Here is an 18,858-nt window from a genome sequence, read left to right as displayed (position 1 = left end):
TGTTTCAGCTGCTTTCTTCACAAACAGCGTTAAAGGGAACGAAGACGGGGAGCAAGCGAATATTTAACAGCAACTGATGTAAATGCATTTTTACCATTCATTGATCTGTTTGATTTGTCTGTGCTGCCATCAATAATGACGCAGCTGGAGTTGCGATCAAAGCAGTCTAGGCGTGTTGTGGTGAAGCTGGAGGACGAAATGATGGCGTGAGGGGTTGCAGCGCGTGAAGTGGGGGAGATTGTGGGAAAGGGTCCGGAGGCTGTCGGAATTAGGATGGGGGATGTGATTTTGTTGCCTGAGAAGATTGTGCTGGCGGTGCTGGAGGAGCGGGAAGAGGTGGAGGAAGGAGAAAAGGGATGCAAAGAGGGAGACAAAGAGGGAGAAGAAAAGGGAGAAGAAGATGGAGGGAGAGAGGGAGGTGATGGGAACGAGGAGAAAGGCGTGTATCCGACAGCGCACAGAGAGTTTGTGGAGAGAATCAAAGAGAACCAGGGGAAGCTGGAAGAAGCAATGGCGCCGCTGGTTGTGGAGGCACTTGGGCTGGGTCGGCTGAGGTTTGTGAAGGCAGAGGCTGAGGCGGATTCAGACAAGCAGCATTCAGTAGAACCAGAAGTGTGCAGTTCTTCTCCATCCGATGGCATCCAACAGAAGATTTCAAGAGAAGAGGAGAATTGGACTTCAGCAGTGCGCAGATTTGTGATAGTGCAGCCGTTCCATCAACCAGAACAATTGCGTGTGTTTTAGAGGAAGTTGTCAATGTTGATTGTGGGAACTTAACATTATATTTAATAAGGAAAGAAAGTTGTTTAATTCAGATGATAGCAAAAGCGCATGTCATTGCAGGTGTTGTGGGGTTTGTTGGATGATGTCAGTCATTTTGGATCGCTTTACAAACTGCTTCGTTTTGACTGAAAAAGATGAGCTGACAAGTTAAGATCTGTATGTTAAATTGGATGTTAACCAATAAGGTTTGAAGGAGAAGAACGAAGAATGTGAGGGATTTATTGTGAAGAAATGATTGACTCAGATGAATATGATTTCAATGAGGGTGGAGGAGGAAAGGGAAAAAGAAAGAAAATTTGTTATGAGAAAGAATTAAACACATCTCCATTCAATAAATGATGGACTTGAGCATTTTGGTGATGAAAGCAAAAGAATGAAGAGCTGAATGAACAATTGCGAAGTTTTACTTTTCTTCAAAGAGAATTCTTCATATGCAGAGGAGAAATCAAAATGGATTTGGTGAAATCGAATGAACATATGAATTTTGAAGTGTATCGCTTTCATTTTTGATAATTTTCCTTTGAAACAGAATTTCCATTGTTGAAGTTGAGCTTTTAAATATAACTTTCTTTTTCTTTTTCTTTTTTTTTTCATCAATGACTTTTATCATGTTTCATTTGAGATATTCGCATGCAACTTTTTTAAAGGAAATATATTCTTGTATTTTGAACAATATTGAATTTGAAAATAAATAAATAAATAAATAAATAAATAAATTAACAATAATTTTCTCATCTAAACGTAATGGAACTGCACTGACAAGATATGGTTTTGTAGAAATGATATAAAAATCAACAACTTAAAAAATATCAAAGGATTTCTATCATTTGGCTGGGTGCTTCCTTCAATCTCTTCTCAAACTTAATTTCTTCCCCACACTCCCTAACCTTTCCTCTTTGTTCTTCTTCTGATTCTCTTCAAAACTTTCTTTCTTCTTTCTCTTTCTCCTCTTTTTCTTTCTTCTTTTTCTTTAGTTCTTTCTCGCTTCTTCATTTCTTCTTCATTTCACTCGTATTCTCGAAATTGAATGCAAAATTTGAAGAAATAAAATTTGATGATTTTGTTGATTATGAAGAAGATGATGAAATTGTTTGGAGAGGAGTTGCCAAATAGGAGGAAGAGGAAGAAGAAGATGTTGTTGAAAACAAACCTCGAATGATAATCTCCTTGCTTGCTTAAAATGGCTGTCCCTTCGAAGAATGAAATTAGATGCAATTGGCCTGAATGTTGTTCGATTGGCAAAAAGAATTCGGCACTTGGGCATCTCACCGTTGGCTTTTCCACTCTTTTGAAGCAAAAGCGGAATCAGAAATAGAAATTCGTCGCTTTCCATGTCTGCCTGGCGCATTCACAGAAACATGAGAACTTGAAAATAAAATTGATATTTTGGGGTTCTCCTTTTTTACATTGAATTGTTGCTATTTTTTGTGATAAATATCCTTTTCATGCTGCCAACAACTTTCCTTGCCCTAAAAGCTTTTCTTTTGCCTTATATTCCTAAATTCTATATAATTTTTATTAGTCCACTTTTTCACAGAATACCATCTATAAATCTTCATTCAATAAAATTACAGTTGAATTTGTCTTCACCTCTTGCACCAAATATCATGTATTTTACGTAACTTCATTTATATCCTAATTGCTATATAATAATCAGCTCCATTTACATCGTATTGCTCTCCAAAGCGGAGATTGGCCATTTCAACAATAACTCATATTCCTGCACTTTGGAAAGGATACAGACGGAAATATCTTCACAATCAATTGAACGATACAAAATACATTCATTATGTCTTTTTGTGTAATTGATGGAATTGTTGCATTTCCCCTTGTTCATCCAATCTCTAATAATTATCAGAATGTATTTCATAATCGATGCATCTCCACCATTGCCTGTTATCTCCACAAAAAATAATATTTCTAGTTCTAAAGGTAATGTTCACTCACGGATTTCTCAATCGGTGCATGAATATTCAATTTCAAAGAAAACAATTCGATCAATGAATCCATTATAAATAAAGACAAGAGATAAAGTGTTGATTTTCTTGATAATTGTTAGTTAAAAATAATAACATAAAAAGGATGGAGTATGAGATCCAATTTTTATATTGACAATAAGATTTTATTGTGGATTTTAATTTTTTCTGTAATGTTGTGTTTTGTTTTTCATGCAAATGTTCAAAATGAGAATTTTTGCTGATTGCACCATGGCTATGGAAATATGTGGGATAGCTGTCACCGAAAAGTTCGCAAGTTTGTTCGCATTGTTGTTGCGTTTGAGCTCATGATGAGTGGATATCTTTCTTTGTTTATTACTTTTTGAAGAATTGTTTTCTGAACTGGAAAGAAGCGATGTGATTGTGCAGAAACAGAAAATCGAAGAAATGAATGAATTGCTCGATGTGATGAAGAAAGATGAATTCAGATCCGTTTTCACGATTGAGTTGTTTGACAAAATGGACAAAATGATTGAAGAAGAGAAACTTTCAACAAGGAACGCATCCGTTTTGCTGAAACAATTGGGATATTACAAAACGCTTAAAGGAATTAGAGGTGAAGAATTTTATTTATCCTCTTTACACTACAGAATTTCCATGATGATCATAAATGGAAATAAGAAGAAAGAAGGAAAGGATATCAATCTTCTTGTTGATCTTTGCGAATGCTATCTATTGCTTTCCTACAATCTTGACTCGGAAGAAGTATCAATATGTGTGCCTTGCCTTTTGAAGGTTGCGTTGAACAAGAAGAAAATCATAGAAATTCAAAAAGAAGTGGAAATGGCCTTGCTGTCTTTGAGCCTAATTTATCAATTGGATGTGTGATTGATTTATTAATTAGATTTTGGTTCATTTAGTAATGTTTTTATTATTTTATTATCTTTGATAAGGAAGTGGAGCATAAAAAATTTTTGAGTGAAATCAAAACAATTGTTAAATATCATCAGAGACATCACAATCTGACTCAACTTGCATATCAGTCTGTTTGGGGCTGCATTTTGAACAGATTTGAAAACGACAAAAGCTTGGAAAGCTTAATTGTTAATGAACTGCATTTTGCAAGAGAAGCGACAAGAGAACTGGAAGAGCTGTCAAAATGTGTGGATTGGGAGAGAAAAGAAGAAGAGGAAAGACGAGGAAAAGAAAAGATAGAAGAATATACTTTCGCAGAGTGGTGTCGATGCATATGTCTTTATTTTCGCAATTGCCAATTGAGGACTGAAGAATCTATCAAACTTATCAGCAGCATCACTCAGATCTTTCGAGCCGCAACAGCTAATCGCAAATATGTGGGATTGGATTGCATTTATATACTAAGTGTGGCAGCAGAGAATGAAGCCATGAAAACTGAAGACCTGTTGAAAGGGGGAACTGTTGATGCTGTTTTGGAAGAGTTTCAGAGGCGCACATTTTTTGACAAAATTGCGATTAAATGTTTGATGTTTTTTATGGATATTTCAAGTAAATTGAAAAAAGAGGAGAAAGATGAAAAGGAAGAAAAGAAAAGAAAATCAACAAAAATGAAGATATTTGAAAAGATGGAAGAAGAAGGACTGGAAGACTTTTTCATTAGCTCTCATGGGATATTTGTTAATCAAAACGAAGGATATTATTATGAACCATTATTGAACACTTTTGATTATTTTGCGAATATTTGAGGAAATGGTGCTCTTTTCATTTTGTTTCTCTAAATTTTTCTTTTTTCTTTTTTCTTTTTTTTCTTTTTTCTTTTCTTTCTTTTTTTTTTCGTTATGAAATCGAAGGCTATCCTTTTTCCAAAGCTCGAATATGTTTTTTTGTCTTGAATTGGAGAAGAAAGTTCAAATGAAGTGTGATTGAAAAATGATCAATCTACGCTGACTGATGAAAATACACTGTTTTCAATCATTTGAATTGTCGAAAAAATTAAAAATTGGATTTGTTTGGAAAAATTAAAATAAAATAATATTAACAATTCTCTTTTTGTTATATTTTGTATTCATCTCTTTTACTATTGTTACTATTAAAACGAAATATTTTTTCTTTTTTTCATTTCAAAAAACACACCACAAATTGCTCAAAATGTGAATTTTTGCAGACAAAATGGAGAATATTCTTTGTTAATAAAAAAAAAATTGTTATTAATACAATTAACGATTTGAACATAAAAAAAATGGAAAACAAAAAGTTAATAATGGCAAAAGTGTGAATCAAGTGGAGTCGAATATTTTATGCTCTTTTCCTATAGCAACAAAATTCGAGGAAAATTTGAAGCATTACCACTTGATTCTTTTTATTAGACCAATTTTTCTATTTTTCTTTTCTTATCACAGCAAAGAAAGATTCATTGGACTCAGCCACAGCTCGAATTTTGTATCTATCGAAGCAGAGGGCGTTTCTGGAGCTGTTGAGTTGTGTGAGAGATGAATGAATGTTCATTGGGAGATGGCGTTTGTACTGGGAAGGGCTGGATGCTATTGCAGAAGAAAAGCGAAAGATAGGAGACATCCTCTCTCAAGGACAATAAAGAAGAAGGAGAAGGAGAAGGTAAAGAAGAAGAAGAAGAAGAAGAAGATGTATGTGATGTGTTTAATGAGTAAATGTCTGTTGGATACAGACGATGAATAGAGGCAGAAGAAGGCGAAAAGAGTTGAGTGGCGAAAACGAAATGGAAAGAAGAGGAAGAGGAAGAGGAAGAGAAGAGTATTGAAGAGCCAATGAAGAAGGAATAAGGGAAGATCTGTTGGTTGAGAAAAGATGGAGAATGAATGGTGAGTTGAATGAAAGAGAAGGATTAGGCTGATGAAGAAGAGGAGGAAGAGGAAAAAGAAGAGGAAAAGGAAAAAGAAGAGGAAAAGGAAAAAGAAGAGGAGGAGGAAAAAGAAGAAGAGGAAGAAGAGGAAGAAGAGAATGAAGAAGAAGCACGTGTTGTTTTGGGGGTTTGTAGTGAAGAAGAAGCAGAATAAGGAGGAGGATGATTGGTGGGGCGATTTGAACGAGAAGTGAAAGAAGAAGAAGAAGAAGTTGATGAGGGAAGAGAAGACGAAAGAGAAGAAGAAGAAGAAGAGGAGGAAGAAGAAGAAGAAGAAGACGATAAGGAGGAAGAAGAGGAAGAAGAAGATATTGGAGATAAAAGATTACGTGTTTGAGAAGAAGAGGAAGAAAAAGATGATGATGATAAGATGATGATGAAGTAGAAAGCACAGAAGAGCATTGCCATTTCATATCATCAAAATTGGGCTGTGATGCCAAAGTTCCAAAACTTCTGTCTGCTCGTTTATCAAATCCAATAAAGGCATCAAATGCAAGTTGATAAAAGCAATCCTCTCAAATTTTGTTATCCTTTCAAAAGCATGGGCTGAAACAGAAGCTGATGACATTCATTTCATCTATTTCAATGAAATGATAAGGAGTAACTATTCTCAGTTTATAAAAATTTTCCAAAAGGCAGGCTTATATTCCAAAAGCAGAAATAGTTGTCTCGCTCCTGTTAATTCCGCTTCTATCTTGTTTTATTTCTTTGCATTGCTTTCTTTCCTTTTTCGTTGTTTTTATCCTGCTTTCCATTTTGCAATTCACTTTCCTTTCCAGAAATATCCAAACTGCTCTCACTGCCTTATGCTCCCAAATGCTATATAATTTTGTGCAGATTTTGTCCTTCGCAGAATACCATCTATAAATCTTCATTCAATAAAATTACAGTTGAATTTGTCTTCACCTCTTGCACCAAATATCATGTATTTTACGTAACTTCATTTACATCCTAATTGCTATATAATAATCAGCTCCATTCTCATCGTATTGCTCCATAAAGTGGAGATTGGCCTTTTCAACAATAACTCACATTCCTGCACTTTGGAAAGGATACAGATGGAAATATCTTTACAACATATAGAACTGTAAAAATTACATACATTATGTCTTTTTGTGTTGTTGATGAAATTGGTGTATTCCCCTTGACTATCCAATTTCATAGATTATTTATCAAAATTTCATCAGTGGCATTGTTTTCCAGCGATACATGTGGACGTCGAAATTAACATTATTAAATCTGTAGCAAATGTTCACTCATCGACCACCTATTTTGCATATTTATTCTTCAGTTCAAAGAAGCCATTTTGATCATTGAATCCATTATAACAAAAGTTAATATTTCAAACTCACTCTTGCTTTTGTAACTTTCTAAAAATGCAAATGAGAAGAAGAAGAAGAGTGGTGCCGCCGCACATAGTTTGATTGCTATTTTGAGTGTTTTATATATCATCTATTACTTCTGTCCAAACAAATGCAAATTTTATATGAATGTTAAAATACCATTGCTTTTTGAATGCAATGTGATCACAAAAAAGCAGGATACAGAAAACACAAAAAAGTTCACAGGTCTGAATTTATTGTTGTATTTAAATTTTTGGTAATTTCTTTCTTTCTTTCTTTACAATTTTAAAGAATTGTTCAATGGACTGGAAGATTGCACTGAAATTGAACAAAAACAGAAAATTCGTGAAATAAATGAAATAAATGACGAAATGAATGGAAAAGAATTTGAATCAGTTTTCACAAAAGAACTGTTTGATAAAATACTCAAAATGATTAAAGAAGAGAAACTGACGATGAAAAATGCATGCTTATTGCTGAAGAATATTGGATATTTCAAAATGGTGAATCTTTTATGGACAGAGGAATATAATTTTTCTTCGTTGAGCAAAACATATGAAAAAATGATCATTGATGAAAATGAGAAAAAAGAAAAAAAGAATGAAAAACTTTTTGTTGATATATGCGAGTGCAATGCTTTACTCAACAATGAACTTTCTTCTGAATCGGTTTCAATTATTGTTCCTTGCCTTCTGAAAGTTGCGTTGAACAAAGAGGAAAACGAGGAAACCCAGAAAGAAGTGGAAATGGCTTTACTTTCTTTGGACAGTATTGGAGAACGTGTATGAGCATTGTTATTTCCTTTTTGATGTTGTTGTAATTTTTTCTAATGTATTTTGATTAGCATATTGAAAAAGAACTGTATTTTAATGAAATCAAAGAGATTGTCAAATATCATCAGGAACATCACAACCTAACACGCCTGGCGTATCAAGATGCTTGGGGGTTTTTAATAAATAGATATTTCTGTGAAATATGCTCAAAAGATAATGCTATGGATGAAATGGATTATGAAAGTTATGAAAGTTATGAGAGTTATGAAAGTGAAGAAAGTTTAGATGATATAGTTGTGAATGAGCAGAATTTTGCGAGAGAGGCGGCAAGAGAACTAGAAGAGCTGGCAAAAAAAGTGGATTGGAAGAAGAAAAAAGAAGAAGAAAGAGGAAAAGAAGTGAATATTATCTGGAGATGGACAACGTCAATTGAAACTTATATTTTATATTGCCGACCGAGCTGCAAAGAATGTGTTTGGCTTTTTGGCAGCATTTCAAAAATAATTCGAGCATCAAGAGAAAATCACAAAGACATTTGCAAAAAATATATTTGTTTGTTGGAAAATACATCAGAAAATGAAGAACTCGAAATTGATGCTTTTACGAAGGTGTGTGTGGTTGGTGCAGTTTTGGAGGAGATTCAGCAGCCAACAATGGATGAAACGCTAATGTGGAGCAGCTTGAATTTTTTTTCGCATGTTTTTGAGCGATTGACAAAAATGGTTTATTCATATGAAAAAAAGAAAGGAAAGGAGCTGAAACGGAAAGTGTTTGAAAAGTTGGAGGAAGAAGGATACGAAGATACCATCATCAGCTTTTATAAAATGGTTTATTATCACTACAGAAACCATTATTTTGGACAAACCAAGAATATTTCAGATTTTATTATGAATGTTTGAGAAAATGTCACTTGTTTTGTTGCAAAAATCAATTCTTTCCATTCATCCATTTATCCATTCATCTACTTGCTTGTTTTTGTCTTTTTGTCTTTTTATTTAAATTTTAATTTTAATTTTAATTTCAATTTTTTTTAATTTTTTTTTTTTTTTTTTTTTTATTTTTTATTTTTTATTTTTTGTCTTTTTGTCTTTTTTTCAAATTTTCTATTTGTGTAACTCCAAAATTATCGTTCTTTATTTTTTTTTTTTTTTTTTTTTTTTTTTTTGAATAAAAATCAACACTAAAAGCACACTTCATCAAAATGAGTTCAGAAAGATAGTTTGAAAAATGAATTCTTCAAAAAAAAAAAGAATAACATTTTTCAAGACGATAAATGCAGATGCTCATCGGAATATATATTGGAAACAATTCTCCTTTTTAATTCACACTTTCGAAAGAAAATGACTCAAAGAAATTTCATTGAGATTTTCTTTATTTTTTAGATTGAGCATATTTTTCAAATGAATGGCTGGAACACTGAAGATTAAAATGATGTGCATTTCTTTTTGCCCTTCCATTCTTTTTGTCTTTCGTCAGTTGATTCTTTTTTCTGTTTGAATGTTTGATTTGTTCATTTTCAAGTAAATCAAAAAAATAAAAAAGAAAAAGAAAAAGAAAAATATTAATCTTTTTCAAAAACTTGCATATTTTTGTAATTTTGAATTGTCTATGTAGATTGCCAACATAACAACAAAATCAGAATATATTTCCAGCAAAATTCACTTGGATGATATATTCCTTCAATTAGCAAACAAAAATTTTGTGAATTCACAAAATTTAACGAATTAATAATCGTGCCAAACGACAACCAAAAGAAAATAACCCGAATTGAATTCAAGGGAAAAAAAAATGACAATTCGATTACAATTTAAACAATTCAAAAAATACACAAAACAAAAATTAAAATTATTTATTAAAATGCATTTATTTCTCAAGATCTCGCATAGGCACAGCAGTAAAGAAAGCAAACAAGGAAGACGAAAATAGAGGAGATTTTATTTCATTTGGTGGGCGTGGAGACGAAGGATCATCCAACAATGCGACCACTCCCATCAAAAACAATAGAAAATAAATAAGCAGAACTCCCTTCAAGCCAAAGAGTTGGCTTGCAACGATAATCTGAAAAAGAAAAATGACTATTCGTATTCCATGCCGAACAACGTTTCCAACAAATAGCCCCATCGAAGCCTCAAATTTGGCAACAATAATCTCGGAAAATGCAGAAACAATATCTCCAACAATATCGAAAATTGCATTAATCAAATATATCAAAAAGAGGAAAACAGCAGAAATAATGCGTTTTGTTGCAACCATCATTGGAGCTCTCCAAACTTGGCCAGCAGAATTATACAATACAATTGACAAATAACTTGCAGAGGTGGTGCAGCATTTATTGAACATCAAAGCAAGAAATCGCACAACAGTTGCAATAGCCTGGATGCTGAACGAAGCAACAACTGCTCCAGTTGCAATTTTATTGTCCACATCAATGGGACTTTGCTGAGGTTGAGGAGAAGAATCAGCATTTCTGATCATTTGTGCTTTCCTGGCAAACGTTAAATAAAATCATTCAATCATATAAACATAAATCTTACAAACCTTCTCAATGTACCAGAGAAATTATCACTCGCATCATACATTGTCTTTGAGAGCTGTGTTCCGTATTGTTCAACAGAAGAAGCAACTTTAATGACAGTGGTTGCGCCTGTTTCATCAATTTGTTCTAATGCTTCTTCTCTTGTAAGGGGTTTTTGAGATGAGATGGTTGAGTCTTCCATTCGTGCTTTTTTTAGCAAAAAATGAAAATTAATAATATATAATTTATCCCAAAATAAAATATAATGTTGGGTCTTTTACAAAATCCGATTCAAATGACAATAACTTACATTCTAAACTGAAAAGTGTTGATCGAAAAAATGAAAGAAAAGAATCTACAGATGGTCGAAGAAATTTCAATTTTTTTCTATCAGAAATATCCTTAAAATTAGTTGGAAATGTGTTCATAAATCAAATTTCTGTTCATGAAATGAATTATTCACCAAAAAGTGATTTATTCATTTCGACTGAAAAAATTGATTTTGTTATATGCAAATGCTCATTCAAAAAATCCAAACAATTTACGCAAAATGTTCGGGTTTACAATCGATTCATCAATTAAAGCAAATTACAAACTTAAATTCAGCCTATCATCAAGGGGTGAAAACGTGTTGAAAGCTTCTTAATTTGCATAATTGTGATGACAATAATAATTATTAAATATTTGCAAATTTGTTCATTCCACAAAAATCCATCACATCAAAAAAATAAAAAATTATCTTTAAAACAAAAAGAAAAGAAAGAAAAAAGAAAAGAATGAATGAAAGAAATCATTTTAAACAACAAAAAGTTAAAAAAAATAATCTAATTCTAATCCATGTTTTAAAAAAAAGTATCTAGTGACATCAAAATGCCATGTTATGCTATTCATTCATTAAAAAGAAATAGCTGGCCGAGTTGAGTCACAAAACTCTTTGCATTTGATAAAGCATTTACACATAGGAAAGCATAAACACAACCGAAAATGCATTTTTTTTCAAAAAAAAAAAAAAAAAAAAAAAAAAAAAAAAAAAATTGGAAAAAAACATTTTTTGCTTTTATTTTTTTCATTTGAAATTTTCTTTATTTTTATTTCTTACGATTCTCAAAAATATGAATGAGGCTGTATCGATTTTCATGTTTTCATTACAATTAAGTAGAAGCCATCAATCACCTATAATAATTTGATTAACATTAAAAAAGAAAGAAAAGAAAAGAAAAATGAAAAGAAAAGAGAAGAAATAATGACATAAATTAATAAGCATGCAATATATATAATATAAAAAACAAAAAATAAAAATAAAAATAAAAATAAAAATAAAAATAAAAATAAAAATAAAAATAAAAATAAAAATAAAAATAAAAGAAAAATGAAAAGTATTTTTGTATTGTATCACCTTATTCACCACAAATTCACTGCAACATTTGAATGTTGCTCAAATGATGTAAATCTGACACGTCTTTATTGCACACAAAATGGAAGAGCAGAAACACTTTCATTTCATTTGAAATAAACTCATTTTCTGCTCCAACGAGGTGTGCTCTCTCATTTCTTTCTTTATTCATTACTCATTTTCAAATCCACTTATTTATTTTCATTATTTTTCTTAATCTTTTATAAATTGACAAAACAAGAACAAACCTTATTGTTATGATTTTTTCTCTTTAAGAACGTCAAAAATTTCCTTTCAAAGCAAATTATTCGCATTCTCACTGAAGAATTCCGATAAAAAACATCTGTTTGTCATTCTTATTCATTTGCATAAAATATTAAACAGAAACAATTCGATAAAATTTAGAAAAAATGAATATATTTCAAAAATTATTGAGGCTTTCAACAGAATACAACGAAAAACAAACATCTTCTTGCAAGAATTACATTCGCAAAACAAATACAAGTTTCACATCTGCAGCCTTTCTTTCAGCTCCTTTAATTTTTATTGGTTTGCGTTTCTGAACTACGCTTTCCTCTTTCAAAAAAAAAATTTAGACACAAAGTGAAAACTTAACTCTTTTTCAATCTTTTCGAGCTGAAACAAGCATCGGTCCATTTAACAAGATATATTCCATCACATTCTGCCAATTATAAATGTGAAAAATAAAAAATGAAACAAAATTAAATACATTGAAATAATTATGAAAATTCTTCAATAAACAAAAAAACGATATTAAATCAATCAAAGTTCATTCTATATTTATCTTTGTCACATTTTTTCTCAAAGCCGTACTTTTTCAATTGAACTCAAATCTCAAATATCCCTCATTGTTTCGATCAAAATATTATTTGAAATCAAACACCAAAAAAAATTTATTATCGAAAAAAATAAATTCATATTCGAAAAAAAATAATTCGATTTCGTAATTAATATTTCAATTTCGGAAAAAATAATTCAAATTCGGAAATAATAATTCAAAATCGAAATTTATTAATTCAATTTCGAAAATTAATAATTCTTTTTCGTAATCAATTTTAAACTGAAAATCATAATTTTTTTGGATGGATTTGGGGAAATGTCAAGTTAATTTTAAACAAGTTATATATTAAAACTTGAAAATAACTGTTTTTTTTAATTGAAACAATCAATAAATCAATTTATTGAAAAAAAATTTATTTTCAAAAATCATCACTCTGATGATAAAAAAATTGCAAATAATTCATTATTTTTTTATAATCTGAAGGAAATAGTGATTTTTCAATCACATTTATTGGATTTCAAAATGCAAGTATTTTTTGCCAATGATTTTTTTTTTTTTTTTTTTTTTTTTGTTTCTTATGTGAAATTTTTGAAAAAACTTCGTTTTTATAAAAATGAAAATGAATTCATTTTCTTTTCAAATTAACTTCAAATTATTATATTTTCAATCAAAATGAACGAAAATTTTATTTAAGGAAATGCATTACAGATATCGCATAAAATACCGGACATCGCACAAAAAACCGGACAAGGTCGAAATCACAATAACCGCAAGAGGAATAATTCTGACAATTTTCCTCAAAATATATCTCATCAATACAAACTCAATTGATATGCAAAACTTTCAAAACTTCCTCGTTTGTTCTCAGGAAAAATTATTGTTTGATTCTCGGAGAAATAGGACTTTGAGTTTCTCCGAGACTTCGATATTTATTTTTTCTGAGCTCAAGCAAAGCTATTTTGAAAGTTTTTGTTTATCAATTGAGTTTGTATTGATGAGACATATATTGAGGAAAATTGTCAGAATTATTCCTCTTGCGGTTATTGTGATTTCTACCTTGTCCGGTTTTTTGTGCATTATCTGTATTTTTTAAATATTTAAGAACAAAGAGTTCTCACGAGATGAAAATCAAGAGTATTTTGAAAGAAAAACGTAAGTTTATAATTCCACAAATTAAAAAAAAAGTCGTTTCGAAATCGAATTAATGAATTACGAATTTGAATTAATATGGGTGATTATTTTTGAAAGCATATTTTTTCATTCAATAATTTCGGTTCAAAAATTTCTCTTTGATATTAACCAATGAACGTTGAAAAGTGAAAAGGGATATTAAAGACATTTTAATCTTTGATTCGAAAATAGCATTTGTTTTTGAAACAGTTGTGATTATTTTTTCATCTGAAAACAAAAACACTTCCCATTGACAAACAATCTTTAAAAAATCAATTCCCCGAAAAAATATATGTTTTCAAAAAGAAAATGACACATATTTTTCGAAATAGAATTATTTTTTGTGAAAATCGAAAACAATAAGGAGAAAAATATATTCATTTATGAAAAAATAAAAACAAAAATATATAAAAAATAAAAAATAAAAAATTAAAAATTAATTATTTTAAAATTAAAATAAAAATAAAAACAACTATTTGTTTTGAATATTATCTGCTTTTATATAACAATAATTCTGACATTCACTGAAATATATTTTGAAAAAATTGAAGATTGAGCAAATTTAAAGAAAACATTGAGATGAACAAATTTTTGAATTCGAAAATATCCATTCTGTTTTGCTTTATTGTTTTTCATTCCAAATGATACTGTGGATGGAACCAAACCTGTGTGATGTACTGACTTTTGACATGGGGGAAAATACGGACTTTCAAGCTTTTTTTTGCACTAAGCATAAAAAAATTGCTTCGTTCATAACATTATTTAACTTATTCAGATTAGATGAATTTTGAAATAAAAAAATATTTTGAAATAAAATTTTATTTCAAGTTTTATATGGGTTATTTTGAATTAATCCACTAATTTCAAAATAACCAAGTTATTTTCAGTAAGACTGACTTATTTTGAGTTTTCAGAACCACAATTATTTTTTTCGAAGAAATTCTTTAATTGAACGAAAATTTTTAAACATCCAAATCTTATTATTTCAATAACGAATAAACACCATATTAACAAAAGCAATGCTTTTAATCTGTGAAATTGAAAGAAAAATTTTGAAATTAATTTCTTTTCAAATACATTTATTTGTGCATATTTAAAAATTGAAACAATGAAATAATGATTGTTGGTTGTGATTCACAGCAGAATCATTAACAAAACTTTGAATTTTTAAGAGAAAATTCGAATTTTTTGATTTTTAATAACCCATTAAAATAACCAAATGATCACATGAAATCAACAGCTCAATTTTTGTCAATTCATGAAGCTTAAAGAGATTTTTGATTGCAACGGATGTTAATGAAGTGAATAACAAATTTATTTTCACATAAAGTCTCATGTGATTGGTTTTTAAATAATTGAAAGAATGGATTCATGCGTATCCTCAATTTCTGTTTAAATTTTGACTTAAACGTGATGATATGAATGCAAATATGAAAGCTATTGTTTGTTGATCCAAAGACGTTTTCATTTTTGCTTTTTTCATTTGTATTTTATAACTATTTTTCATTTTCATTTTTTATTTGCTGATGCTGAAGCCAGGATGTTTTGGAAAAGAAAGTGGAGAAGGGGAGGGTGCGCGTGTGTTTGACTGCAGTTTCATTTCGTGCTCGGTTACAAATTATAATGGTGGAGGCATGTATTGTGCAAATATTCCAATCACACAATTCAAAATGAGGGGCATTCAGTTCATTTCATGTTCAGCATCTGCACATGGAGGTGGATTGTATCTTTATCCGTATAGACAGACATCGCAAAATGATGTAATTTATTGTTATTATTTGTTCTTTCATGAATGCAAATGCTCTGCAGCCACTCCATATGGGCATGATATGGTATATTATGATTACAACAGTGTATATTTATCCCAAAATAATCCGTTCTATGAATGTTATACAACAAATACAGATGATCAGAGAGTATGCTACGGATATGAATATACGGAATCTAAGGGATGGACATATCAGCACACAGAAAAGAAGGATTGGCTGAAGAGAGGGATTCTCAACCGATTTGTGGCTGTGAGTGGTGGCGGTGAAGAAGAGTTGTGTGGATTGGATGAGTCAAGTGCATGCAGAACCATTGGTGTTGCAGTTGAAAAGAGCGTGATTCAGGTGAGCCTGTCAGTCACGCTGATGGAAGGGAATCACACGAGCGAGACAACAACTATTAATATTGAGACAAAGAAGATTTCAGTCATTGGGAAGGGAAGGGAAACATGTTCAATTGGAACAGGAGCACTTTCATCAACAAGATAGCTGTTCAGTGTGTCAACAGGTCATCTGGGAATGAGCCATTTGAAGGTTGACTGCAACTCAAATGCAAAACCTTCTTCACCGAGTGTGGTTGTGGTGTCTGATGGGAGTGGGTCACTCTCATTGGAAGATGTTGCGATCACCAGGAGTAAAACTGGAAACTATGTGATGTCTTCGTCAGTGTTTGTGGTGGTGCTGTCACAGCTGTCAATGGTTGGTGTGGAGATCATAAATATGAGTGTTTCAAAATCATTGTTCTCTGAGCCGAATATATCTTCTCCTTCTTCTTCTTCATTGTCGTCATCGTTGTCATCGTCGTCATCTGCACTGTATCTGAAAGCCACAGCATCTGGAGATAGCGTGCTGGCGAATGTGAAGGTGACGAGTGGAGATGGGGTGGTTGCAACAATGGCAGTGGAAGCAGGAGAGATATTTGACATGCGGAGCACAAGAACAAAGGAGGAGCAGAATTTATGTGCATCGGAAAGCGGCAATTCTGCTATAAATTTTTGTCTTATTAATTTTTGATGTTATTTGATTTGAATGGAGAAATAAATAGACCACAAAAAAAAACTTTTTTTTCTGTTTTGAAGAAACTCAATTAATCAACTTTAAACTGTAAAAGTCTCAACTGATAAACTCGAAAATTTTTTGTTTTAGCATGGAGCAGATAAATTTTGTTTAATTTTTTTTATAAAATTTAACAGAAAAAAGATATCTGATGGTACAACATCAATAATAAAAAATATGACTTTATTGTGAAATTTATTAATGATCTTCAACAATTCTTTTTTATATAGAATAACAAATCATAATGAAATCAATATTACTTTAAATTTTATTAACACGGTGTATATAAGTAAAATATTTGAAAGAATAAATGTCAAAAATACTCTCAGAAAATATGCAATCATGAAATGAAAAGTTTATTAATAAAGCATAACGATGTTTTTATATTGATCACATATTTAAATTTATGTAGTTATTCAAAGGACTGATGTTGAAATAAAGAATATTAAAAAGAAGGCAAATTCTCTCCAATAAACGGGTTAACAGTTTTTAATTTCATGGTCTCGAATGAAATTTCGAAAAAATGAAACATGTATATCATGTGTATTTCTTTTGATACACAGCTTAACGATAGAAATGACAAGTTAATCAAAAAATAATTTGTTATGGTGAAATAGAAGATCAATTGTTAAGTTTTTGTATCACAGTCCAAATAACGATGAAATAAAACAAACAAGAAAGAGAATATCAATAAATTGCAACAAGACAGAAAAAATAACAAAACTTTTTTTGTGTATTCTCAATAAGACTGACTTTTTTTCAAAAGAATTAGAAAAACTCAAAAAACCATTGAAAAACTCGAAATTAGTGGGTTATTTCGAAATAACTTTATTATTTCAAAATTTTTCATATATTTCACATTTCATCTATTTGGAAATAGATTTCATTTTCATATCCGTAAATAGGCACCTTTGAAATTAAAACTCAAGGAATTCCAACATTTTGTAAATGTCAAAAAATAAAACTATTTTTTCATGTTTTTTGATCAAAAAAAGTCAATAAAAAGTGAATAATTTTTCAATGAAAATGCTAAAAGTCGAATATTTTGTCCCACATGGAAATTATCAATTCTGATTGACTCAACAAAAATTTGAACTTCTCGATAAATATTTTTATTATTTTCTGAAATTGATTTTTATTTTGAAAGGATAATTAGCATTTTCTATTTCAATTGATATTATTTTTTGCATTAAAAGAATTTCAAACGAATATTGTTTTATTATTCTTTGGAAATATTAAAAATTTTTTAATTTCAATGGGTTAATGACAAATACAGTCTGTCCCAAAAAATGTTGATCTGTCCTTTTTTAATGTCGATCAAACCATGCTAATTTAGAACAAATAGTGCTTTAGTTTTCATTTTCAAGCTCAACTGTTAATTGAAATTCCTTCTTTTAGTTGTGACATTGATTTTTTGGTGTTTTTTTGGTATAGACATAGTCCACATCGTTGATAGTTTGTATATCACCAATTTTTCCGCTTCATATATTGTTTTTCAACTTTCATTTTCAGCATTATTAATTTCACTCGATTGATTCCTTACAAGAGAATGCCTTTGAAAAATTCATACTTTGTCGGATCGAAAATTTTGTTTCTGAAGCAGTTTTTGTTTTTGTTTGACTTAAAGAAAGTTTATTGAAATGAACTGAGAAAATATTGTTGTTTATATTTTTGATTCATATCGGCATCCTTTTATTCGAACAAATCAATTATTTTCGCATCAGATTTTATTAATACAATTGATTTCTTGTGATTTTTTTTTTTATCAAATGCTTTTATTGAGAAAAACGAAACGATAAATAAATTCTTGATAAAAGGACGATCGCATATTTGTTTGAACATTGTTTTATGGATTAATTCTTTTTTTATATAAATAAACACAATTCATAAGTTTTATTCTTTATAAAAAAGTTGTTTATCGCATGAAAACAAACACATAAAACAAAAAACTTTATAGCGAAGAAAAAATCCTAAAAATAACATTAATATATGTTGATAGAAAGAATTTCAGGCATGAGCAAAATAAACGCGTTTCTCTCAAATTCGCTTGAAATTTATATGAATGATTGGTTATTAATTGTTAATGACATGTGTGCAAACATGACCTTGCGGAAACGAGTTGTTGATAAATTATGAATTTTTAATTTTGGCAATTTTTTCACAAAAAATGTGTGAGATCAAAAAATTTATTAAAGAAAATGTCAAAGATACCAGAAACAAAAGATGTGATCTTAACATGAATTACTTGTTTGCAAATTTGGAACGCACTTGGAAGTTGGTTTTCGAGCATAGACTTCTTCCTGATACTGGGGAATGAAAAGATTGCAAGATGAAAAAATTTTTGCGCGAAAGAGACAACTCATATTTTCTAAAGTGCAAAAAGTGCTTGAAAACTACATCCATATTAAAAGGAACAACATTACCAAAGGCAAAAACTACAGTAAATAAGATTATGCATGTGTTTTC

At 30.4% G+C, this 18,858-nt stretch overlaps 6 protein-coding genes across 6 annotated transcripts; 4 read left to right on the top strand and 2 right to left on the bottom strand.

The window, feature by feature from the left end:
• Positions 1-273: 273 nt before the first annotated feature.
• On the top strand, positions 274-744 carry MONOS_6167 (uncharacterized protein; the record flags this gene model as incomplete). Its single annotated transcript, XM_067876377.1, has 1 exon — positions 274-744. The coding sequence occupies one exon, from the start codon at positions 274-276 to the stop codon at positions 742-744; it is 471 nt and encodes a 156-aa protein (XP_067732684.1).
• A 2,246-nt stretch (positions 745-2,990) lies between these two features.
• Positions 2,991-3,608, top strand: MONOS_17223 (uncharacterized protein; the record flags this gene model as incomplete). Its single annotated transcript, XM_067870122.1, has 2 exons — positions 2,991-3,036; positions 3,109-3,608. The coding sequence occupies 2 exons, from the start codon at positions 2,991-2,993 to the stop codon at positions 3,606-3,608; spliced, it is 546 nt and encodes a 181-aa protein (XP_067732683.1).
• A 1,948-nt stretch (positions 3,609-5,556) lies between these two features.
• On the bottom strand, positions 5,557-5,982 carry MONOS_6168 (uncharacterized protein; the record flags this gene model as incomplete). The annotated part of the gene is made up of 1 exon (XM_067876378.1): positions 5,557-5,982. One exon carries the CDS (start codon positions 5,980-5,982, stop codon positions 5,557-5,559), a length of 426 nt encoding a protein of 141 aa, XP_067732682.1.
• A 3,275-nt stretch (positions 5,983-9,257) lies between these two features.
• Positions 9,258-10,437, bottom strand: MONOS_6169 (uncharacterized protein). Its single transcript, XM_067876379.1, has 2 exons — positions 10,229-10,437; positions 9,258-10,175 (listed from the first exon to the last, which is right to left on the bottom strand). The coding sequence occupies exons 1-2, from the start codon at positions 10,405-10,407 to the stop codon at positions 9,554-9,556; spliced, it is 801 nt and encodes a 266-aa protein (XP_067732681.1). The 5' UTR covers positions 10,408-10,437; the 3' UTR covers positions 9,258-9,553.
• A 4,551-nt stretch (positions 10,438-14,988) lies between these two features.
• Positions 14,989-15,825, top strand: MONOS_14792 (uncharacterized protein; the record flags this gene model as incomplete). Its single annotated transcript, XM_067867623.1, has 3 exons — positions 14,989-15,012; positions 15,110-15,206; positions 15,476-15,825. The coding sequence occupies 3 exons, from the start codon at positions 14,989-14,991 to the stop codon at positions 15,823-15,825; spliced, it is 471 nt and encodes a 156-aa protein (XP_067732680.1).
• A 30-nt stretch (positions 15,826-15,855) lies between these two features.
• Positions 15,856-16,350, top strand: MONOS_14791 (uncharacterized protein; the record flags this gene model as incomplete). The annotated part of the gene is made up of 1 exon (XM_067867622.1): positions 15,856-16,350. One exon carries the CDS (start codon positions 15,856-15,858, stop codon positions 16,348-16,350), a length of 495 nt encoding a protein of 164 aa, XP_067732679.1.
• Between the last annotated feature and the right edge of the window lie 2,508 nt (positions 16,351-18,858).

The sequence above is a fragment of the Monocercomonoides exilis genome (assembly GCF_001643675.1).
Source record: "Monocercomonoides exilis strain PA203 chromosome Unknown scaffold9-1957334, whole genome shotgun sequence".
Classification (NCBI taxonomy): Eukaryota; Preaxostyla; order Oxymonadida; family Polymastigidae; genus Monocercomonoides; species Monocercomonoides exilis.
The sequence above is the reverse complement of the archived record's forward strand: the minus strand, read 5'-3'. Positions and strand labels throughout refer to the sequence as shown.